Source organism: Saccoglossus kowalevskii, chromosome 22 (assembly GCF_978046115.1).
Source record: "Saccoglossus kowalevskii chromosome 22, keSacKowa6.1, whole genome shotgun sequence".
Taxonomy (NCBI): domain Eukaryota; kingdom Metazoa; phylum Hemichordata; class Enteropneusta; family Harrimaniidae; genus Saccoglossus; species Saccoglossus kowalevskii.
In genome coordinates, this window is record NC_140662.1 from 8,603,271 (window position 1) to 8,630,017 (window position 26,747).

Consider the following 26,747-nt stretch of genomic DNA (forward strand, 5'->3'; position numbering starts at 1 on the left):
ATAAGTATCGGTCTTATTTCTGGTCAAGAATATCGGTAATTCTTTTCCGATTTGGTATATTTGTGGGTCCATATATGACCTCAGATCCCGACCTCCTATCCCTAGGTAACTGTTTTATTCGAAATAAACAGTGATGATAAAAATGATACTTTGGTATAAATATGGGTATAGATTTTGCCACTATCCAAGTATAAAAATGGCCACACTTTTGAGCACTCATGGGCACCTCCCTACCCAGCTATGTAATAATAATAATTAATATGTATCAACTGCCACCCCCGGGTGCATGCCCGTGAATGTTAGCTTATTAAGGGTGGTTTTGCAATATATAGTAATGTCTACACGCAGGTAGGATTATTAAAATCGAGAAAATAAAATACGGGTATATTTTTTTCGACATACAAGATTACTACTAAAAAGGTTACTAATCAATATTCAAGTCTTACATTTTTGTTATTTCTTTTGTGAATCTTTCCGGCGAACCTACCAGAGAATCTCCGGTAAAGCATACTTAGTAGTACGTGACGTTCAGAATTCCCCCGCCCTGAATAATCGCGAAGAACAGTCTGGCGTGTTATTTAACTGCATAAATATGTATAATTTCCTTCCTGAATACAGAATTTCGTTGATCTAATCGATAAGACGTATGATACTTTTTGATTTAATTTGTAATGAATAGTTCAGCCAAACACTGAATTATATCATGATGGTGGTATGATATTTCTGGATTTCATAGAAGTATATTTTCATTTTTTGGCCGGCTAATGTTGGATAAATTTTGCAAACCTCTTTTGGGGACATGTATATTCGGTGTTTAGAATAAAGATGGGCAAAATGCTAACAGGGCAATCGTTTTTATTGATGTGTTGAAATTACGCAAATAGGGTATGCTTTTGATGTCTTTGTTAATTGAATGTTTTTTTTTTTTTTTTGTTTTTTTGAAATTTGTGTACGTATTTGGAAACTTATTTAAAAAGCTGAAGAACCTTTGTATCATCAGAGAGACTGTGCATCATCATAAGAATAGCGGATTTTGCAAGGAATAATGTTTACTTTCTCTTTTGACTGAACGCTTAAAACCCAGAGTAATTAATAAACTTTATAAAATAGTCGGATGGTTGAGGTGATATACTAGTATCACATGTATATGTGTAGTTGTAGTTGGATGGTTGGATGATATACTAGTATCACATGGATATGTGTAGTGTAGTCGGATGGTTGAGGTGATATACTAGTATCATATAGATATGTGTAGTTGTAGTCGGATGATTGAGGTGATATACTAGTATCACATGGATGTGTGTAGTTGTAGTCAGATGGTTGGGTGATATACTAGTATCACATGGATGTGTGTATTTGTAGTCGGATGGTTGAGGTGATATACTAGTATCACATGGATATGTGTAGTTATAGTCGGATGGTTGGGTGATATACTAGTATCACATGGATATGTGTAGTTGTAGTCGAATGGTTGAGGTGATATACTAGTATCACATGGATATGTGTAGTTATAGTCGGATGGTTGGGTGATATACTAGTATCACATGGATGTGTGTAGTTGTAGTCGGATGGTTGAGATGATATACTAGTATCACATGGATATGTGTAGTTGTTGTCGAATGGTTGAGGTGATATACTAGTATCACATGGATGTGTGTAGTTGTAGTCGGATGGTTGAGGTGATATACTAGTATCACATGTATATGTGTAGTTGTAGTTGAATGGTTGAGGTGATATACTAGTATCACATGGATGTGTGTAGTTGTAGTCGGATGGTTGAGGTGATATACTAGTATCACATGGATGTGTGTAGTTGTAGTCGGATGGTTGAGGTGGTATACTAGTATCACATGGATGTGTGTAGTTGTAGTCGGATGGTTGAGGTGATATACTAGTATCATATGGATGTGTGTAGTTGTAGTCGGATGGTTGAGGTGATATACTAGTATCACATGATGTGTGTAGTTGTAGTCGGATGGTTGAGGTGATATACTAGTATCACATGAATATGTGTAGTTGTAGTTGAATGGTTGAGGTGATATACTAGTATCACATGGATGTGTGTAGTTGTAGTTGAATGGTTGAGGTGATATACTAGTATCACATGGATGTGTGTAGTTGTAGTTGAATGGTTGAGGTGATATACTAGTATCACATGGATATGTGTAGTTGTAGTCGGATGGTTGAGGTGATATACTAGTATCACATGAATATGTGTAGTTGTAGTCGGATGGTTGGGTGATATACTAGTATCACATGTATATGTGTAGTTGTAGTCGGATGGTTGAGGTGATATACTAGTATCACATGGATGTGTGTAGTTGTAGTTGAATGGTTGAGGTGATATACTAGTATCACATGGATGTGTGTAGTTGTAGTTGAATGGTTGAGGTGATATACTAGTATCACATGGATATGTGTAGTTGTAGTCGGATGGTTGGGTGATATACTAGTATCACATGGATATGTGTAGTTGTAGTCGGATGATTGAGGTGATATACTAGTATCACATGAATATGTGTAGTTGTAGTCGGATGGTTGAGGTGATATACTAGTATCACATGTATATGTGTAGTTGTAGTCGGATGGTTGGGTCATATACTAGTATCACATGGATGTGTGTATTTGTAGTCGGATGGTTGAGGTGATATACTAGTATCACATGGATATGTGTAGTTATAGTCGGATGGTTGGGTGATATACTAGTATCACATGGATATGTGTAGTTGTAGTCGAATGGTTGAGGTGATATACTAGTATCACATGGATATGTGTAGTTATAGTCGGATGGTTGGGTGATATACTAGTATCACATGGATATGTGTAGTTGTAGTCGGATGGTTGAGATGATATACTAGTATCACATGGATATGTGTAGTTGTAGTTGAATGGTTGAGGTGATATACTAGTATCACATGGATGTGTGTAGTTGTAGTCGGATGGTTGAGGTGATATACTAGTATCACATGTATATGTGTAGTTGTAGTCGGATGGTTGGGTGATATACTAGTATCACATGGATGTGTGTATTTGTAGTCGGATGGTTGAGGTGATATACTAGTATCACATGGATATGTGTAGTTATAGTCGGATGGTTGGGTGATATACTAGTATCACATGGATATGTGTAGTTGTAGTCGAATGGTTGAGGTGATATACTAGTATCACATGGATATGTGTAGTTGTAGTCGGATGGTTGAGATGATATACTAGTATCACATGTATATGTGTAGTTGTAGTTGAATGGTTGAGGTGATATACTAGTATCACATGGATGTGTGTAGTTGTAGTCGGATGGTTGAGGTGATATACTAGTATCACATGGATATGTGTAGTTGTAGTCGGATGGTTGAGATGATATACTAGTATCACATGGATATGTGTAGTTGTAGTTGAATGGTTGAGGTGATATACTAGTATCACATGTATATGTGTAGTTGTAGTCGGATGGTTGGGTGATATACTAGTATCACATGGATGTGTGTATTTGTAGTCGGATGGTTGAGGTGATATACTAGTATCACATGGATATGTGTAGTTATAGTCGGATGGTTGGGTGATATACTAGTATCACATGGATATGTGTAGTTGTAGTCGAATGGTTGAGGTGATATACTAGTATCACATGGATATGTGTAGTTATAGTCGGATGGTTGGGTGATATACTAGTATCACATGGATGTGTGTAGTTGTAGTCGGATGGTTGAGATGATATACTAGTATCACATGGATATGTGTAGTTGTTGTCGAATGGTTGAGGTGATATACTAGTATCACATGGATGTGTGTAGTTGTAGTCGGATGGTTGAGGTGATATACTAGTATCACATGTATATGTGTAGTTGTAGTTGAATGGTTGAGGTGATATACTAGTATCACATGGATGTGTGTAGTTGTAGTCGGATGGTTGAGGTGATATACTAGTATCACATGGATGTGTGTAGTTGTAGTCGGATGGTTGAGGTGGTATACTAGTATCACATGGATGTGTGTAGTTGTAGTCGGATGGTTGAGGTGATATACTAGTATCATATGGATGTGTGTAGTTGTAGTCGGATGGTTGAGGTGATATACTAGTATCACATGATGTGTGTAGTTGTAGTCGGATGGTTGAGGTGATATACTAGTATCACATGAATATGTGTAGTTGTAGTCGGATGGTTGAGGTGATATACTAGTATCACATGGATGTGTGTAGTTGTAGTCGGATGGTTGAGATGATATACTAGTATCACATGGATATGTGTAGTTGTTGTCGAATGGTTGAGGTGATATACTAGTATCACATGGATGTGTGTAGTTGTAGTCGGATGGTTGAGGTGATATACTAGTATCACATGTATATGTGTAGTTGTAGTTGAATGGTTGAGGTGATATACTAGTATCACATGGATATGTGTAGTTATAGTCGGATGGTTGGGTGATATACTAGTATCACATGGATGTGTGTAGTTGTAGTCGGATGGTTGAGATGATATACTAGTATCACATGGATATGTGTAGTTGTTGTCGAATGGTTGAGGTGATATACTAGTATCACATGGATGTGTGTAGTTGTAGTCGGATGGTTGAGGTGATATACTAGTATCACATGTATATGTGTAGTTGTAGTTGAATGGTTGAGGTGATATACTAGTATCACATGGATGTGTGTAGTTGTGGTCGGATGGTTGAGGTGATATACTAGTATCACATGGATGTGTGTAGTTGTAGTCGGATGGTTGAGGTGGTATACTAGTATCACATGGATGTGTGTAGTTGTAGTCGGATGGTTGAGGTGATATACTAGTATCATATGGATGTGTGTAGTTGTAGTCGGATGGTTGAGGTGATATACTAGTATCACATGATGTGTGTAGTTGTAGTCGGATGGTTGAGGTGATATACTAGTATCACATGAATATGTGTAGTTGTAGTCGGATGGTTGAGGTGATATACTAGTATCACATGTATATGTGTAGTTGTAGTTGAATGGTTGAGGTGATATACTAGTATCACATGGATGTGTGTAGTTGTAGTCGGATGGTTGAGGTGATATACTAGTATCACATGTATATGTGTAGTTGTAGTTGAATGGTTGAGGTGATATACTAGTATCACATGGATGTGTGTAGTTGTAGTCGGATGGTTGAGGTGGTATACTAGTATCACATGGATATGTGTAGTTGTAGTCGGATGGTTGAGGTGATATACTAGTATCACATGGATATGTGTAGTTGTAGTTGAATGGTTGAGGTGATATACTAGTATCACATGGATGTGTGTAGTTGTAGTCGGATGGTTGAGGTGGTATACTAGTATCACATGGATGTGTGTAGTTGTAGTCGGATGGTTGAGGTGATATACTAGTATCACATGAATATGTGTAGTTGTAGTCGGATGGTTGAGGTGATATACTAGTATCACATGTATATGTGTAGTTGTAGTTGAATGGTTGAGGTGATATACTAGTATCACATGTATATGTGTAGTTGTAGTCGGATGATTGAGGTGATATACTAGTATCACATGTATATGTGTAGTTGTAGTCGGATGGTTGGGTCATATACTAGTATCACATGTATATGTGTAGTGTAGTTGGATGGTTGAGGTGATATACTAGTATCACATGGATATGTGTAGTTGTAGTCGGATGGTTGAGGTGATATACTAGTATCACATGTATATGTGTAGTTGTAGTCAGATGGTTGAGGTGATATACTAGTATCACATGTATATGTGTAGTTGTAGTCGAATGGTTGAGGTGATATACTAGTATCACATTGATATGTGTAGTTGTAGTCGGATGGTTGAGGTGATATACTAGTATCACATGAATATGTGTAGTTGTAGTCGGATGGTTGGGGTGATATACTAGTATCACATGTATATGTGTAGTTGTAGTCGGATGGTTGAGGTGATATACTAGTATCACATGTATATGTGTAGTTGTAGTTGAATGGTTGAGGTGATATACTAGTATCACATGGATGTGTGTAGTTGTAGTCGGATGGTTGAGGTGGTATACTAGTATCACATGGATATGTGTAGTTGTAGTCGAATGGTTGAGGTGATATACTAGTATCACATGAATATGTGTAGTTGTAGTCGGATGGTTGGGGTGATATACTAGTATCACATGTATATGTGTAGTTGTAGTCGGATGGTTGAGGTGATATACTAGTATCACATGTATATGTGTAGTTGTAGTTGAATGGTTGAGGTGATATACTAGTATCACATGGATATGTGTAGTTGTAGTCGGATGATTGAGGTGATATACTAGTATCACATGTATATGTGTAGTTGTAGTCGGATGGTTGGGTCATATACTAGTATCACATGTATATGTGTAGTGTAGTTGGATGGTTGAGGTGATATACTAGTATCACATGGATATGTGTAGTTGTAGTCGGATGGTTGAGGTGATATACTAGTATCACATGGATATGTGTAGTTGTAGTCGAATGGTTGAGGTGATATACTAGTATCACATGAATATGTGTAGTTGTAGTCGGATGGTTGGGGTGATATACTAGTATCACATGTATATGTGTAGTTGTAGTCGGATGGTTGAGGTGATATACTAGTATCACATGGATATGTGTAGTTGTAGTCGGATGGTTGAGGTGATATACTAGTATCACATGGATATGTGTAGTTGTAGTCGAATGGTTGGGTGATATACTAGTATCACATGGATATGTGTAGTTGTAGTCGAATGGTTGAGGTGATATACTAGTATCACATGGATATGTGTAGTTGTAGTCGAATGGTTGAGGTGATATACTAGTATCACATGGATATGTGTAGTTGTAGTCGAATGGTTGAGGTGATATACTAGTATCACATGTATATGTGTAGTTGTAGTCGGATGATTGCGGTGATATACTAGTATCACATGTATATGTGTAGTTGTAGTTGAATGGTTGAGGTGATATACTAGTATCACATGTATATGTGTAGTTATAGTCGAATGGTTGAGGTGATATACTAGTATCACATGTGTATGTGTAGTTGTAGTCGGATGGTTGAGGTGATATACTAGTATCACATGTATATGTGTAGTTGTAGTCAGATGGTTGAGGTGATATACTAGTATCACATGGATATGTGTAGTTGTAGTCGGATGGTTGAGGTGATATACTAGTATCACATTGATGTGTGTAGTTGTAGTCGGATGGTTGAGGTGATATACTAGTATCACATGGATATGTGTAGTTGTAGTCGGATGGTTGAGGTGATATACTAGTATCACATTGATGTGTGTAGTTGTAGTCGGATGGTTGAGGTGATATACTAGTATCACATGGATATGTGTAGTTGTAGTCGGATGGTTGAGGTGATATACTAGTATCACGTGGATATGTGTAGTTGTAGTCGAATGGTTGAGGTGATTTACTAGTATAACATGTATATGTGTAGTTGTAGTCGGATGGTTGAGGTGATATACTAGTATCACATGTATATGTGTAGTTGTAGTCGAATGGTTGAGGTGATATACTAGTATCACATGTATATGTGTAGTTGTAGTCAAATGGTTGAGGTGATATACTAGTATCACATGTATGTGTGTAATTGTAGTTGGATGGTTGGGTCATATACTAATATCACATGAATATGTGTAGTGTAGTCGGATGGTTGAGGTGATATAGTAGTATCACATGGATGTGTGTAATTGTAGTCGCATGTTTGAGGTGTTATACTAGTATCACATGGATGTGCGTAGTTGTAGTCGGATATTTTGGCTTTTACACCTTGATGTGTCTGTCACAGTGTTCACAAAGAATCACGTGCAACTGCCCCTTAAAAGAAAAATAACATTGCATACTCTGAGGTTAGTATTAAAGCCAATCGGAGAATTTTGCAGGGGCTTCTTGCCAGTAGCCCATATTCTCGAAACCGAAACATTAAGCTCAGTGATTAGTTTACGCATCTAAGACTTTTAAATGTGGATTCCAACACAGTTTTGGTTCACAGTCCATTGGGCAATCAACTGCAAGTCAGTTATGTGACTATGAATTGCATTCAGCCGTAATGAACAAGCTAACTTCAAGTTGAAATCGCATTTAACGGTAGAAATATGATAATTCTTAAAACATTTCTATGAAAGGCCTCAGTACTCTATATTGTTGTATTTTTATGGAATTGTTGTTGTATTTTCTGATTTAGTAGTAAGTGCAATGTATATGTCATTAAATGAGTGAAACAAAGACGTGGAATTCATCATCTCAACTAAATATAATAATTTGTCAAAATAATAATAGAAAATAATATTTCTTTGACATTACCAAATCTCATTTAATATACTTAATAGACAACAGAAAGACATCCTCAGGCTTTAATGACGATTCACCGTGAATGGAAGGGGTTCACTGCCAAGTTGAAGCTATTTGCGTGGGAGACGAATATCTAAGCCCTCTCTTTAGTGTAATGTAGAACTATGTCTTATTATAACAACACATCTTCATCAAAATGTAGAAATTTTAATATCCATTTTAGTACAATTTACTCAAAATGAAGCCTGAGTTTTAAGACCTTTTCTAATATAAATAAGAAGTGGAGTTTAGAACACCTATTAAAACATACCATCTTACATATTTCGACATTGATTTTGCAAATAAAACATTCGCTTGAATGGTATCATCCCACTGCTGTCATTTGAAATAAAATTTGCACTCTGAGAGAATTTATAAAGCGTTATTAGTGTACTGGAAAATGCCATTCTCTGTAATAGCACGAACTGTGACAAAACGTGAGACCGTGAGTTCTATATAAGTTTGTTGGACTTAAATAATTACATTTCAGCATTAAAACATAAAACTTAGTGCTGATGGTTTATTCAAATAATGGGCCAAATATTGTTTTAGTCCATGAAGACGAATCATGTATATTTTATGTAATATATTTATAGTATACTGTCACTCAGATTATTTGGAAATCTAAACACTGTTTTTCAAAGCTAAATTTAGGTAGCACCGCAGTTCTCTTAAACCCACACATATATAATTATAAGCAAACGCTGTTTTATTTTGGAATTATCTTGTGAGAATCACTATTTGTTGTCATCAGTGTACTTATCTAGGACGTACAGGACTCTATAGTAAACACGTCGCTCTCCGTGACCAACTTCTACAAAGTATCGAAAAATCTAATTGTTGAAAACGTCACTACCCTTAAAGTGAAGATTATGAACTGGAACTCGAAGGACTCAAAACACATTCTGTGCCCAGCAATATAACGGCACATGGCGTTTGAATCAGTCACAGTACCGACCATTACATCGCGAGTCATCGAATAGTAGCACCGCAAACCACGGGTCATTCAATAACCAAACACTCCCTTGCTGCTGTGTCCCACAGTCCCTCTGTCCGACTGTGTGCGACCCGAGTCCACGTCGCGAGCTCAGTTTTTATTTACGAAATACCAAATATATTGATACTAATGGGCCCGGCATCGTTTAATTATAATGTACCACTACGCCATTGAACAATCAATACGTCACTTCCTGAGTCCAATTCGTGAGGTCGTATCTGTGAGGTTCTATTCGTGAGGTATATAGCGTGCGCATACATCAATTGTCGCTCGACGATTTGTTCTCCCCTGATTTACAGGGCAAAGTGCCACTAGCGGCGACATTTTTTTGAGCTGCAATAAAAACAAAGGAAACACTTACTGTGCGAGATTGAATTGAGTGGCGTACTTGCACTATTTGGCGATGATCATCTTTGGAGCGCGTTCAAATTTTGTGCAAAATAAACAGAATTGCTCGACATGTTGCTAAATGTAGCATGGCAACCGAAGGCACATGGTTACGACGATTAATTGTTGTTCTTTAGTTAATTACTTATTGTTCATGTGCGCTGGAATTATGACCGTCTCTCTTGTCTGGACATGACGTCACATGTGTGGTTTAACCAGGAATCACTCGACACCAGCCTGAGGTCGCTGTTTTATCGATGGACCGGCATAACGATACGTAGAGTAGCGATAAAAGCACTAAAAAATTATGAAATCTCGCGCTCTCTATCGACGGTTTTAAATTATCCCGAACCAACGTTTTCGGGATTTGTTACAGCGACTACTGCTTTACCGACCAGGTAAGTTTTAAAGCTAATGCCAAGAACTAATTATAAAAAAGACCAAACCTATTAGCATTAGTATCACTATGTCCTATTAACAATAAACCAGATTTAACTTGATGAACATATGCAATTGAAGTTTTGCCTTGGTTGAATATTTTAAAACTAAAATTATACAAAACTAATTAAATAAAACAAGGGTGTTATATTTCTGCAGTTTTTTTACTAACCCTTTTCTAAAATGTTATTGGCTAATTGCTAACTACTATTTTATACAAAATTAGAATATGTTGTATGCAAGAGTTGCACCTCAGTAACATTTGTGTATGTCGGTACCAGCGTCTCAAATGCGGTCCACGTTCGGTCACAATATATCCATAAATCTACTTTAAAGCGGGGGAGTCGTCACCTGCGCATGCGTCAGATGGCGATAGCGTGTCATTGTTTACAAACAAACGTCTACCCATGAGCCTTTGCGTTTTTAACGTAGGCTGTTATCGTCGCTTGGGACTCAATTCCCGCGCGTGCGCAGGTGACGACCCTCCGTCTTTAGCTGTTGAGTATGTGCCGTTGTCACTCTCTCGAGAAGGGGACAATCCAGCAGAAACTTGAATCAAATGAGGCCCTGCATTAGGGTTATTTATCCCAACAACTTCTTACGCTTTTAACAATCATGTGAGCAACTCTTCTATAAATCACCTGTCACGACGTTTAATGCGTTCTACTGAATTGTGTGAAGTGTCGCGGAAGGAACTTACTTCCCCGTTTCAAGCTGTGGAAAAAAAATTCTGATAGACAATGAACGTGTCAGGTCATTTCCGCCGCTATTTGCCGTAATCAATTTTAATATGTTTTTTTAGAACTGCTTTAATTTCCTTTCTTATTGTAACAGCGGCTCTACTATATTCTAGCAATTTTGTTTTCACATCGGCATTTTTATGCATAAAACAAATAACGTCTTACACGTTACATCCCTACACGTGACCACGCACAATCACGCCCTGTGTGACACATTACTAGAAAACAAATATAGCTCATTGCCGCTATATTTGATGTCCGAAAATTTAAATTTGAAGTGCTAGTATTGGCATGGAAACATTAGAAATTTTTAAAATATGACTTTTATTTCTACAGACACACAGAAATATACAGGTTGAAAAAGTACATTAAGATCCAGATTACACAAAATAGAAACTGGATCACATCACATGGTCGTCATGGATACAATTGATGACAATTTAGCATGTATGGGAAGATCACCCCGGTCGTTAACTACGCACTAAATAACTTCATCTCAGAACAGACTTGATACTAAGTGTTGTGGCCATTATTTAAATCTACTACGAATCTTATCCAACCATCGTTTGACGTGTCTGCGTTGGGATAATTTCCAGACGACATCACTCTCCAGTAGTCATGTGACATGGTCCATCGAGAATGTAAATTAAATCCAGATAACAGTAAATGTAAATCCTGAAATGAAGCAAAACAGATTTACAGTTAAAACAACCCAAAATGTGTTTTCTTTTTCCACACGAGTGGATACAAATGCTTTAACATGCACGGCGCCGATCTATAGCCGATGTGACATCATTTGGGATACCCCCCCCCCCCAACATACAATCAATAGACAATAAATACGTGAAAAATCATTAGCGTTAGAGTGTGCTGAGAAATTTTGCGCTTTTTTAAATAACAAACAAAAAAATGTGTTATGTGTTTACACTCGGTACTCTTTGTCACATTTGTTTCCTTGTAATAAATAGAATGCGTCGTATATACCATGGAATGTACTATGCTTCATGTATGCGCATGCCCTGTAATTTGCATATATTGACCTTGGGAAAATGTATATATAGTATCTGCATAAAACGTTCCTGATTGACACTTTATTTTTTACCAAGTGTCTAGAAATAAAATTGTACTCTACAGAAACAAATTGTAGTAGTACATAGTTACGTCATAAATTCACATAAATCGGGTGAACATCAAACGCGTCCAAGGATAAAACATCTTACCTTTAATTTAGGACATTGAAGATACTATTTCACATTTAGATGTTCGGTTCTTCGTCAACATCATATGCGAGTTTACTGAAATTAAAAATAGAATTACGTAACTATTAGCTCACTAGCTAATTCTTGCAAACTCGTTCATTAACGCACAGATAGGGACTGTGATTGACGGTAATGATAATATGTATTGGGGTACGATAGTTGAACAATGAACATCAACAAATAAACTTAGCCACACATGGCCGCCGAAATCTCGCTGAGAGCGAGAAAGCCGCGAGACTTGCGCTATCAACGAGATCTCGTCGTCCATTTGCATATAAGATCTGTTCATCATCAAGTGGGCTTACTCGTCCTCGTCACTGGAATCTGACATATCCTCTAAGAGAGAGTTGATCTCATCAGCTGGCATATCTTCAATGATCTCAGTGGCTGCTCGCAGTAAAGCAAAGACGGCGTTCGACACGGTCGTTTTGTCAGTGCGCTTCCCTGGTCTTCCGCGACAACTTTTCATGCGCAGTCCAGCCTTTGTTTTGCAGATGTTCACTGCGTTGGTTGACTGGATGCAGATCACCACTGTTACAAGCAATGCGATAACAACTTGTCTGGAATACATGATTAGCTGGAACAAATAAAGAGAAAATAATGAAATTAAGATAACAACTCGTGAAATTAACTCGCTGCTTGTTGGCAAGATACAATTATTGTTAAGACACGGTCGGGTAAATCTTGAACACTTTTCTGCTGGGTCCACCCTCAAAACTGTCACTCCTGGAATGTATGTACTATAGGTTACCTATTTGAATTCTGGCGAATTGGAGGAATTTAGTGTTTTACAAATATCGTCTTCACATACGTTATCAAGCTTTAATTAGGTCATTTTTAGGTGATTTGAAGGTGTCGAAAGAGTCACTGGCAGTACTTAGTGAAAGTCGCGCCCAGATCAAACCTCATATTATTTATGATTTCCATTAGAAGAGAGCATTGGGGTGTGAGAAAACATCTGCGCAGCGCGACAACCACCGCCCTTTAAATATTCATGTAATTATGTGTCCCTGTTTGGAAAACGTTGTCACAGCAGAACCTGAGCGAGTGCTGATTAGCTAGCGACGTTGCATGCTGGTTGTAAAATATGTGATCATATGACATCGTATAATATACTGTGCAAGTACATAAAGCACACCAGTGGATCATTGATTGACCTCTGACCTAGTGGTTTGTGACGACGTGGTTTCGGGATTGGTCGACCGCTAGCATTTATAAAAGCAATACAAGTGGTACCTGGATATGATTGCATTTGTGATTTTCAGACGACTGACTGTTCTGAGTATTTCCGGTTGTGAAATATACTTCTGGCTAGAAACTTCATTTGCCATATTGCCGCGTCCAAAACGCATGTTTTTCAGTTTCATATTCACTTTTGCTGGGCGCAATCAATCAATGACGAATCCGGTAAGATCTCAATTTAACGAAATCATACATGTCCTTCAACGTCAGCCCGCCAGTCACGAGGCATTATGGGTATGAACCTGGGAGTAATATTTACAAATGGCCGCGGGATCTCACTGAGTGCGAGATGTCCGCGTTAGATCGCTTCCACTGTATACATAGAATGGAGTCTTCGATTGTACCAAAGACACTAGTGTCTTTGATTGTACATGGACAAAAGTTGTTTCATATGGGTTACGTCCGGTCTTTATCATTCATCACAGGATTGCGTGTTCTTAATTTTTATTATTATCAGAGATATTAAATTAACGTTTTTTTGTATGATTTATTTTCGAAACGCCGATGTGAAATTCACTACTATGTAATTTTATATCCCCGTCTGAGTCAAGTAAAGTGAAGAGGCGATATTTTGAAGAAAAAAAATGTCGTCATTGCCAATTGATGCATTAGTGTCCCGTCCTGTGAAATGTGTCACCTTCTGAATTCACAAACCGAGATAACAGCTTTATCGGTTTGTCGATCGAAGCTTTCATTTGCAGCCACGTGACTTTTATTGTGACGTTCTCTCGTACGTGCTTGGAACGCACTTTCCGAAACGCTTTCAGTATAGTTTACACTTTGTGTCGGAAATAGACGAGATGCGTGATGTTCCTTTACACCAAGCATGCCAGTTTCACGACTCATTTAATTTAAACGCAAAATTCGGACAAAGATCAAATCATTTCAATTCTAATTGGCAAATTGTCAAATTCCACTCAATATTCATATCATTGATATGAGAATAGGACATAAAGGGACGCCGTAGAATGTGTAATTCAAGTAACCCGACAGTGAGCCAATCGGATATGCACACAGCATATTCAGTATTTCAATTAATGATGTCATTCAAACCACGTGTCAATTACGTCATTGTGCTCACAAATGTTGGATTAGTGGGATAAACGTGCCAGCAAGAAAATTGACGTTGACGTGTAAAAAAAAGTGTCACATACTAAATCCGGTTATCCAACAAATCATGCGCGCTGAGTTCGTATGTCGAAGTTGAATACATATCGATAATTAGTTTCTTGATTTCAATTTACTAAAGTATCATTTCTGCCAAAACATAAATGGAATAAAATATAATACTTTTAACCTCACAAAAAATAATGTTAGAAATCAATAATGTGCGAAAATATATTAACATTGTTGTAAACCTTTCCACGTCATCATTGTTATAATGCACTGCAATAAATAAATTATCTAAAATATATCAATAAATAGTTGCTGTCTGGCGCGTAAGTAATAATAATGCAGTACATATTGTTTAATTAAGAATTTTGTCGAATATTATTATCTAAAATGTGTGGAAACTACGACTGCCCGCTAACGGCCACAGTGAGCACATATTACGTCTGACTATGTACTCACTTTTTAGGCTCGTTCACAATTTGTGTATGGCACGTACGCCCGACGTCTCATGCATACAAACAAATAAACCCGCGTGCATTTTATTTCGCGTTGTCTTAAAATATAGAGCAGAGTTTCTCTTTTATTTCCAAAATCGGTTTTGTTTGTTATCACTTTGCAAAAAAAATAGATAAAAGAATTTAAACCAATAACGTTTGCAGTTTTATACCGGTTTATAAAAGAACAGACCTTTGAATGTTTTCAAATTCCGCCATATATTCGCTGAATTCCGGTCCAGTTACGCATTATGGCGATGACGAGTTACCCTCGTCCTTGTTCTCAAGGGACGCCGGGAACCAGCGAACGTTGCCACGTCGGGCTTCGTCAAATCTGATTGGGTACGTCCAATCAGATTAATCTATTTTACGAAGACAAAATACGCGACTATTCGCGCAGATGTTCGTGGTCGAGTATGCGCATGCGTACATCAACTAAGTTTGCTCGTTTGAATTAAATTGCTTTAGGTATAATTTCTAGAGGATAATTTATATTCAAAAATACATGCTTGGGTAACATTGAAACCCTACTTTTAATCTCCCTGTGTTTTGTTTGTTTGTTTCTTTGTCTGTTGGTAGATTTTTTCCATGTATCAAAATCTGCCTTGTAAGTGTTCGACTCAACTGGTGTTTTATTGATTAAACATTCATCACGGAAATTGGGATATTTTCCAAGCAATTTTGTTTCTCTGTTTTCTTTCATCATTTCACAAAATTGTGTTCCGTATAAATATACCATCTCGCAAGTATGTAAAAATGTGTATGTAAGGTTGTCATGGAAATAATGGGAAATTGTTGCAACGTTATCTAATAAGTCATACTGCATGAATACAAAAAATATGTCATACCAAAAAAACAAAAGCTGATGACTCACTTTCAAATGAACAATATCGTTTCAAGGTAGAACTGTCACAAAAGTGAAGATATTGTAATTTTTGTATTTTTACTTGTTATAAATATCTTACTTGTTATAATAAATAAATGAATTTAACCCGTGTGGTCACCGTACTCAGTTGAAAGAATAAAATACAGTGAAAACGGAATGTTTTGCCCTTTTTGGCATTTTACCATTGTTTCTTATGGCAAGAGTATTAAATATTTCACAATTTTGTTCGGTCATATGTGGTGTGTAAAAGTTATACTGTGAAGTTATATTAATGTCTAAAAGTACTAAAACATATTTTTAGTGAAGAAATGTATTTTTTGTGAACTATGGAAGCCGCTGCCGAAGATTTTATCGTTTTTTTTCTCAAAAACAGATTGAAAGTGGACCAAAAATGTTCACATATGTTAACTTATTCCACACGATTACTCGTAGATCGAAAGCCCACCGAAATCCACAAATTACATTAACTTCAATAATTCATGTTTATTTTCATCACGTTTTTTCATATTTTTACTTCAATTACTTCTTTATGATGTGTAATTTTATTTTTCATCAATATTACTAATTCAACCGAAACGTGAACATCAATCAGTTATACTGGGAAATTAATGAAACCTATTATCAGATACTACCCCCTAACCCAATCAACTTTATTTACAAATATCAGTTCCAATTAAAGACTGTCTTCGATATATTTCACTGCCGCTATCTGCTGAAATAATATACAAGAGATGAAAAACGAAATTGCTTATATCAATATTATTGTCAGTCTTAAAGACATGTTGTAATGTCTCAAAAAATATGATTTGATCTGTAAAAACAATAAGGTTTCAGAGAGAAACTGTGACGTGAAACAGCTCTCATTATTACGATTGATCCAAGGGTGGATAAAAAGGATAAAATACAAAGGTTACTAAACATAGCTGCAAAGATTGCCCTGGACATTAAAAGACCAACTTAACAACACATTAATCAAGAAACTGCGTTGAATAAGTGTTAGGGGTCGTATTAATTAAAGAAAGGTTGTATGGCCTACATATCCTTAAATACTACTCAGAAAGTATGAACTCCTAAACACAAATCATTTTACCTTTCGTCTGTATACCTGAGGAATAGCTTTTTTTATGTATTTGGGTTTTTACCCTTGGTAAATAAAGACTAATAAATAAAATGAATATCAAATCCCACATAGCTTCTGGGCATACTTTACGTGTCATTTTTTTTTCTTCCATCTTTTAGGGAAATTAGAGAAGAACCATCTACTATCATACATTATTCAGGAAGCGGAAATCACTTGAGATCGAGATCAAAGAATAATTTCAGTTTCCAGGGTAGAAATGATTGATCATTTTATGACTAAATATAGCATAAACTAGTGTTAATGGTTACTGTATGTCTATAACACCCTAGGTCAGTGTTTAATATTGAAGCCATCTTCCCCGAGGAACCATAATACGGTCGCCAGAATGGCATCCCGAAAGTAGTGAAGTTCAGCCCGTTAGTAAGAACTAGCAAAACTATGTACAGGTGAAATACATGGTAGCCAACTACAAGCAAACTACAAATACATAAATGTACGAGCTCTTATGTGCAGAATAATTTGAATAAAATTAATTTAGCGCCAACAGGCAGACGATAACTTGCCTGCAGACGATACATTGCAACTTGCTCATTCTAGAATGCCATGATTCATTATCGATGTTGAACACTATTTTTCTGCCTTCATGTAGTCATTTCAGCATTATTATCTCGTTATCGCACAGAACTTTACTCTATATTCTTGCTTTATCGCTTTGATTGATTCGTCCCATGTGACATTTAGTGTCGACTCATCCGGGCATTTGTATTCAAGTCATTCGCACATTCCATGTAATAGAACGGTGTAGATTAGTATCGGGGGTATTAGCAGCACTAAATTACATTCCTTCGAGAGACCCCCCAATCGCAATTGTTAACAAAAATGTATTTGCGAGATGTCCTATAAAACCACAGTCTTTTCAATGCACACACACTTAGCTACGAATGGCGACCATTTGGTTGAGAATCACTACTGCAGACGGTGACGTCACGCAAAGTTTGGTGTCCAACCTCATTCAAGGATAATATAAATAACTTTTTTATTCTTAATTATCACGATATAGTCACAGTACTTTTTTATTTGCATGAACGATGTTAGTCAATTCCATATTTATTCAGCTTGCGGATATAAATCCCAGCAGGTGCAATATTTACTATGTGCTTGATCCATATTATTTAAAGATGACGGTACAATGAGCGAATGTTATTACGGAAACGGTGTTATCGACCAGGTCAAAAACGATCACTCACAAATATGATAACTCTGTCTAACTTGATTGGCAACCGTTACTTTGCAATTTACCCGTAACCTTGGCACCCAAGTAGAATGCGCGTACATATGTGCTGAAAATAGTAATTTATCGTTCCATGACAATAATTTCATACGATGCCACGTATACCTGTGTCTTGGGAAATGAAATCGTAAAAAAACAATGATTCTGTAATTACTCGTCCTTCACTCTTAATTTACCAATTCTTGTTCACGCGTAATATTGCGAGAGTTGCATGTGTGAGATTTCTTCATTTGTTTGTTTTTTTCTGTATAACTTTCCCTGTAGATTTGTATCAACATTTCCTCTGTGTATATATATATATATATATATATATATATATATTTTTAGATTCCACTATCCCCTTCCCCCGATGTGCAAATTTTAAATAATTGAAAATGTGAGGAAACGGGGATTTGGTAATTATGTAAAGAATCCACGCGGAGTTTACTCGGGCTGTGGTACATACAGTACAGTACAGTTCACAAAATGATTTGCATAAATAATATATTTCATCATGTCCAACAACATAATTCAATTTAGCAGTACCAACGCTACCTTAAATAGACAATGTGAATAGATTTAGGGTGAATGTAGTCATGTTGTGTGAAATATTAGTCGATGAATCACGCCATAAACTAAAATATAAGTTGTTTATTCAGCACGCCAAAAATATAGGTGATATATTGGACATTTTTTGAGTGCGTACGCACTTACTAAATTAAACAGTGCGTACAAGAAATTCAAAGCCCATGCGTCGATGAATTACGCCATAAACTAAAATACAAGTTGTTTTAGCAGCACGCCAAAATATAGGTGATATATTGGACAATTTGAGTGCGTACACACTTACTAAATTAAACAGTGCGTACAAGAAATTCAAAGCGCATGCGTCGATGAATTACGCCATAAACTAAAATACAAGTTGTTTTAGCAGCACGCCAAAATATAGGTGATATATTGGACAATTTGAGTGCGTACGCACTTAATAAATTAAACAGTGCGTACAAGAAATTCAAAGCGCATGCGCCGATGAATTACGCCAAAAATTAAAATAAAAGTTGTTTTAGCAGCACGGCAAAGATATAGATGATATATTGGACAATTTTAATGCGCACGCAATTACTAAATTAAACAGTGCGTTCAAGAAATTCAAAGCGCATGCGTCATTTATTATATTTTGTGGTCGGCCAGTACTGCTACATGCCCGGGGTCGGCACAGGAAAGCAAAGCATGTTTTATAATATGTAACAGGAATAATATCAAAATTGTTACCACCTTGTCAAAATCAAAACTGAGAGCTATGAACATAGGTAGTTGAAGTTGATCTAGTTACAGTTATGCGCTTTTCGCCACCAATATGTAAGTATGATGTCTAATATCAGTTTCATCCCGCGAAAGTGAATAGATTTTGTTGTGGATAGAAATAAATATTTAAGTAGTATTACTCTCCTATCGTGCTTGTAGTATTCAGATACGTTTTCATAACCTGTGGTTACAAAGGCTTGCACAGCCAAATAATAATAAAAAAAACGAAGACTTCCTAACTGAACGAATGTTTTGCCTGCTGTTAATTTAATATCATCTTGAAAATCAATTATTTTCAAATCAATTGATCAGAATCAGTAACAAACATCAAATTCTTGTCGTTTTATTTAAAATTGCCGTCGAAATTAGGGTTATTGCTGAAAATGTGAAAAAAGTTTATAGCAGTATTTTAATTGGAAAATATTTGGTAACCGATGTGATCAGATTTAAGGGGCAGTGGTCATCGCGCAGTACATGTTCGAATGGTATGTAAACAAACAATGTATTTTAAACGCGTTGTATACGTCGCTGTGAGTCCTATGTCGAACAGCACGCGGCGCGACGACCACCGCCCTTTAAATTTATGCGCAAGTACTTTTATTCCCAGCAGCTACGAACCGGATTGTTTCATATATTGTAGTCGGAAATTAAGACGGAACTCGTCATATTATTTAAAACCGGACTTTGCTTATATACGTGTAATGAAAAAAACTACTATTCTCACATAGCACTCATCCGGGTTCTTTGATATGTGCTGCTGTGAAAACAAATGCAAAGCTGTTGTAATACCATTTCAATTTTGTACGGGAGTGAAAACGTGATTTAATAATTTATTAAAATTGCGCAATAATTAGTCTCTGGTGTAATTGGTGGCACTATAGTAATTACGTTTGTTGTGTGTTGTTAATTGTTTTCACCAGTTTGTGCTGAGCGTTCACACCATTACATTGTCACGTGATACGTTTGACCTAGTACGTTACAATTTCACCATTAGTTTGTATCTTATTGTGTCCTAGTAACTCAAATATTCATACTATACCTGTCTATCACGCCATAATTCAGCAGTTACATGTTTATTATACCGCGAAATACACTGAGCCTGCAAACTGTCACTTTTGAGACAAATACGGGTAGGTACAACTTGGTGAAACAACATTTGTTTTGTGCAAGTCGCTGACGTATTCAACCAAGGATATTAGATACGAAACACAGATTCAATAACAAAATAAATACAATTTATATTCGGATACTTGACTTTACATTGTTAACATTTCTGAATAATCGAAGCCATATTTATTGAAGTGAGAAGACATTTTATGCGAATCTTCATCAATATACATGTAATGTAAATGCATATATTCTAAGTCCATTAGAAACAAATAAAAGTCCGGGCTTTACTGATTTGATAATTAGAAAAATATTGTAGATTACTTCGAAAAATAACTATGACTGTTAAAGTTTCGCGAATAATTTAAAATTGTTAATACCCTCCGGATTTCGGAGGATGGATTACTAAACTGCGTTGTTCTTGGAATGATATCGGACTCACTAATCTTTTTTATAATCCTCGTTTTGAGTATTTGTGAATGGATTTGACTTCACATTGTTAACATTTCTGAATAATCGAAGCCAAAGTTATTGAAGTGAGAAGACATTTTATGCGAATCTTCATCAATATACATGTAATGTAAAAGCATATATTCTAAGTCCATTAGAAACAAATAAAAGTCCGGGCTTTACTGATTTGAAAATTAATGAAAATATTGTAGATTACTTCGAAAAATAACTATGACTGTTAAAGTTTCGCGAATATTTTAAAATTGTTAATACCCTCCGGATTTCGGGGAATGGATTACTAAATCTGCATTGTTCTTGGAATGATATCGGACTCACTAATCTTTTTTATAATCCTCGTTTTGAGTATTTGTGAATGGATTACCAAATCTACATTGTTCTGGGGATGATATCGGACTCCGCCTTCCCCTTTTGATAATCCTCGTTTTCCGGATTTCTGGGATTGGATTACCAAACTTGTTGAATGTTCAAGAAATGATGTCGAACTCACTGATTCTTTTTGGTATTTTTTTTTTGCCAGATTTTAAGGATTGAATTACCAGACTTGGAATGTTCTAGAAAATATGTCAGACGGATTAAACAAATTTGATAAGTCGGTAGTTCTGCCTGGACATTCAGGATGCCGCGAAAACGTAGAAACTGCACAGCGACTTCACGAGCACGCGATATTGAAACAGAGATGTCTAGTCTTATATAATTTCTTTTTTATATTTTGATAAAGGTATGATGTATCTCCAAATTATCAATTACTATGTATAGCCGGTTTTCCAGACGAGGGGTGCATTTGAGGTTATTCATAAGGACTATTTAGAAAGCGCACTGCATTATCCAAACTTTAACTGCGCATGGTCATATAGGTCCCATGCGTAATATACAACAGTTGTAAAAAGCATTTGTTCCGGAACGCGCACTACGTTGTGAATTGAGAGCACATTGATTTCTCATATTATTACGATGCAGTGATACACATGCTCAACGATAAAACATGATCGGCTTCAATAAAAACATCAGGCATCCGTATCTGCAACTGTCGAGAGAATGGAAAACTATTCGATCCGAAGGCGGATTGCTGATACAACGAGAGTGAAACTGATTGTTCACGGTCATTAGACATACACGCTTATACATTAGGGGGATTGTTCTAGTACTCACTAATGCGCAATAAAAAACAGAGTATGTGCTTGACATGTTTTGTTTTGCATTATCGAATGCAAAAATGGTTATTTGCTTGCTCATATAAGTAAACATCGGACGATTACCAAATAAGAACGGAGTCGCTGTGGAAACAACTGCCTATATTTCTCTTCGGGGGGAGGGGGTTAACTACCGAAGTGTTTATATTTAACATTTACCAACTTTACCAATAGTATAGATGATATTGTGTGAATAATACTATTGTAAACTTCGTCCAGTTTTCAAGAGGTAATAAAAATAGTCCCACAGATTTAATGCGGAAAACTCCCACAAATAAAAAATCATTATTCGGGTTTACAGCAACTATGTACGATAGAGATCACACACTATTAACGAATACTTGGGGAATGTGCACAATATATTTCAACAATATACAAATTAATCCCAGAAGATCTAAAACCGTAAAACTATTAATCAGTCATTTTACTGTATTGGGACACTTCATCATTTTGCCTGATTACGATTCACATAAATAACAATTAAACGCAGGACTGCTATCAGATGCGCTCGAAAAAAGTTCCAGCGCATCTGCCTTGTAGTTTTGACTCAAATCCGCATCCGCCAACTTTGCACTTGGACTGATGAAAGCTGCGTTACAGTAATTATAAGCCTGTTCACAATAAGTACTTCGAAGCCTCCAAATATTGGCCTTAATTAATATAAGTGGTTTCATTCAAACGTTCTTTTCGGTAGAATGTACAAATAATTGGAATTTAAACATTTACGATCATAATTTTCCGGCAGCTTTGGTCGTTTGAAGTAAGTAACATTTTTAAACACACCGAATGAGTTTATTCAAGTGAGTCCGATTGAGGTATAATTTACTGCGCTCATGCAGGCATGACTCAAACCAGAAAGCGAAGGGAGTCACTAGTCATCTTGTTAGGCAATAGCCTCACGTCGAATGTCGCACCATTACCGACAGACAAGAGATTAGGAATGAATGTAAAAACATTACGGAAAACGATCAGACTAACAAAACCAAAGTAGTTAAAATTCAAGTGGAATACTAGAAATATGTTCATTTGTCACGTGATTACCAACAATACGTTATACGAAGGAACATGTCAAACTAGTTTTCAATTATTTTGCTCTGTTCGTGGAACGTTGATTGCGCAGTTTAATGCAAACATTTAACATTATAATATTAAACACCACACCGAAATGAAATATGAATAGTGGTCATATTAGCACATATTTGTATCAATATATGAAATAACGCAAAACGGTATTTCACTTACCTTTGAGAGATGTGACAAGACACTGAACGTCTAGGTGAGTAGTATTACGATGTTTCGCTCTCCGTGTCTGTTACAAGAATGCTCGCTAGATCCGGGTAGTAACAACTTTAAGGCCGCTCATCTCAGAAACGACCTATTCTTCAATATTTTAACATATATCATTAAAGCATCCAAACCAGTACTAGACTGTTCCATTTGTTTCACAGGGGTAACTCATCTGCTTTCTTTGTTGCGTTGCATGTTTTTAACTTTTTGTGACGCGTGGAGTGACGTAATGACTCATCGTATTAGCGTAACCTATTTTAAATAATCATTTTTTTCAGAGTTTGTTAATTCTGATGCTTTTCAACAGTGTTTCTATAGTCCCAGTTTTTGTCCGCCGACGATAATGACGAAAGCCCATCTGAACATTGTACGGATATTTCGTAAATGAACACTCTGATATAAATTTTTAAAACTCGGTGAATCGATACACAAATACATTAGACGAACACCGTGTAATTAATTCGTATGCATGTTTCCTGTGTTTGTCATCAAACAAAAGTCCTCTTCCGACACATTAATGACATTTGAGGCCAAAATGTATGAGATTTCCACACAATTTACCGATTGCTTTTGTCACTTCGCCCCTTAATAAAAACCCTCTCTGTGAACATCAAATTAAATTATATCATAAGGGATAAAAGCTACCATTAGCTTTCTAAATCTTCTAATTTCCTCCGTATACACCGAGTGTACACTTTGGTTCTGGTTTTACTCAACTACACTTGTCGATTTTCATTATTAGTACAAGTTTCATGTCTCCCTAGGTGCAGTGGAAACCTGTTTAGAGAGACCCCTTATCCGCATGTAAATTTGACACATTGCTATCAAATATACAACAAACAGAGCTCACAGTAGCACGACGCTACGTGAAATATTAATAAAAATCGGTGATGTTTGACCGGAACAGAAAAGTAGACATTATATATATACACACACATTCATAACGCATAAAGCAGTTTAAGATATAGACCTACAGCGGGCGACAAAATAAACTGATCGTGAAAACTGTTATCTCCTTCAATTTCCTTGCAACAATATCCCTTGGAAGATTCTCAGTTATGTTTGCTCACGTAGCGATCGTAGGAATCGCACGCAAACAAACAATGTATTTTATCCGCGACGAATATCATGAGGTCTTAACAGCTCAAAATGTCAGGTTCTGTTTGTTTACGTAATAACAAATATCTGTGATAGGTCATGTATGACATACTTGGAAACAATTCTAAATATAAATTATACAGCCAATACTCGCGATTTAACCTTAAAGGGCGGTAGTCGTCGCGCCGCGTCCTGATCGATATGGGACTCATAGCGACGTATACAACGCGTGTAAAATACATTGTTTATTTACATGAAATTCGAACAAGCGCTGCGCGACGACCACCGCGCTTTAAATGTGATCAATTGGCAGATAGGAAAAACGTTGGTTTTGGTGAATACTGAACATTGCTACAAAACAATGTTTTAAGTTCACGATACATCATAAACCAAAAAGCATACTACAATGAAAAAAAGAAATAGACCCTCGTTGACCCAATATCGTTTTACATGAATACGAATATTAAAAGGCGGTGGTCGCGAGTACTACTAAACTCTGAATTGTGTAGTCAATTTCCGCTGTCAATGAGGTACAATTTTCGGTCTTTTTTCTCAAGATAACGTATTTGAACTTCATTATTCTTGCTGTAATCCCCACACTTCCCAGTACGATAAGATACGCCTCGATACTTTGTTGATTTTTCTCCCTCTGCGCACGGTGTACATCACGCTGGTACAGTGTCAATGATGATTTGTCCCCAACTTGAACCGAGTCAGAATCACTGGAGTGATATGTGAAACAGAAATCACGTTTCATACGTATGTTTTCCTACATCTAACGTTCGATACACTCCACTAATTTCATGTTTCGTGAATTGTCTCAGGATTTCCAGCCTTAATCCCATTTTATTATGAATAGTATATATTTCGTATATATGTTTTTCGTGCGGGCTTGACATAGGTATTTGGAAGAATTGTTAAGGTTAATGTTTTATAATGTTCAAGGAAGAACATTATCCAAAAGTGGAAATATAACAAATATATCCAAACCTCACCTTACTGTAATCTGAGACTATATGTGACGACATTTGTGCTTAAAACTTTATGACTTGAGTAGTGGCAGACATGTGGTTAGTTATGAAACCTTGTTACGACAGGGTTCTTCTGATAAAGATAACTTACCATTTTTTTTTCAGTTTAAAACGGTGACAGAGTATGATCAAAAGATATATCCTGCGTGGAATTGCATGTTATCAATAATTATCTTTGAGATATGTTGTTTTGTTTTTCAAGCAATATAAAAAAATAAAACACGATAATGCATTGTCAGCTGCGTTTACTGGAAGCTCTCCTGAATATAATAACTATTGCATAATCATTGGCCCATTTATTTAAAAATATATATAATTTTGTATCATAAAACAGAATATCGTCCATATTGATGAATATCCCAATGAACGGCACTACTCTAATTAATTTGCTAGACAATAACTCTTGTCTACAATACAGTAGTCATCGATATAAATCATACATCGCCTTGGCAATCCTTCAAAATTTCGAATTCGTTTCTCATAGTGTTATAAATAGTGGCATGAGCAATAAAAATGCGAAAATATATGAATTCTTTGAATATATCGTTTTGCGATTTTTAATTTCACAGAACATATATGGTTTCTATGTAAATGCGTAACCCAATATTCAGTCACGATCAATAGGTTTCCCCCCTTTTTATTAACATATTGAAAATAATACAAAAATGTTTTTTTGTCTCATCTATAATCAGTACGCATCCCGGGTATGGAATTAATATAATATAAACGTGGTATATTTTGGATTATTCGTTCAATAACTTTGCTTTCAACATTCTGACAATGATTCAGATATCAGTTTTCTGAGACGTACATTCAATTGTTATGCTTCGACGTTATCTCAACTACATCGTATCGTAAACTGCTCTGCTACCGTTTTTACCTGTTTTCATACAATCAGACGTGTTGAGCGGCGTTGTGTATAGCACGTCCTGGTTTTAATATTCGTTGTACGTCTATTAGATAATGGAAAGTATATATAATATCAGTCATAATGATTAACATGTATCTCAGTCTCGTCTCGCAGAAGTATGTCTGAATCAAACGCACGTTTTCA

The 26,747-nt window shown here is 36.4% G+C and overlaps 1 protein-coding gene across 1 annotated transcript; it reads right to left on the bottom strand.

Annotated features, from left to right (window-relative positions):
- Positions 1-11,166: 11,166 nt before the first annotated feature.
- Positions 11,167-23,652, bottom strand: LOC102805674 (uncharacterized). The gene is made up of 4 exons (XM_078005568.2): positions 23,520-23,652; positions 12,424-12,695; positions 12,080-12,154; positions 11,167-11,534 (listed from the first exon to the last, which is right to left on the bottom strand). The coding sequence occupies exons 2-3, from the start codon at positions 12,687-12,689 to the stop codon at positions 12,115-12,117; spliced, it is 306 nt and encodes a 101-aa protein (XP_077861694.2). The 5' UTR covers positions 12,690-12,695; positions 23,520-23,652; the 3' UTR covers positions 11,167-11,534; positions 12,080-12,114.
- Between the last annotated feature and the right edge of the window lie 3,095 nt (positions 23,653-26,747).

Coding starts and splice junctions, on each gene's coding strand:
- LOC102805674 (XM_078005568.2), bottom strand. CDS start 12,689: ATGTATTCCAGACAAGTTGTTATCGCATTGCTTGTAACAGTGGTGATC. Junction 12,155..12,423: donor GATTCCAGTGACGAGGACGA/GTAAGCCCACTT, acceptor TTTTAATTTCAG/TAAACTCGCATATGATGTTG.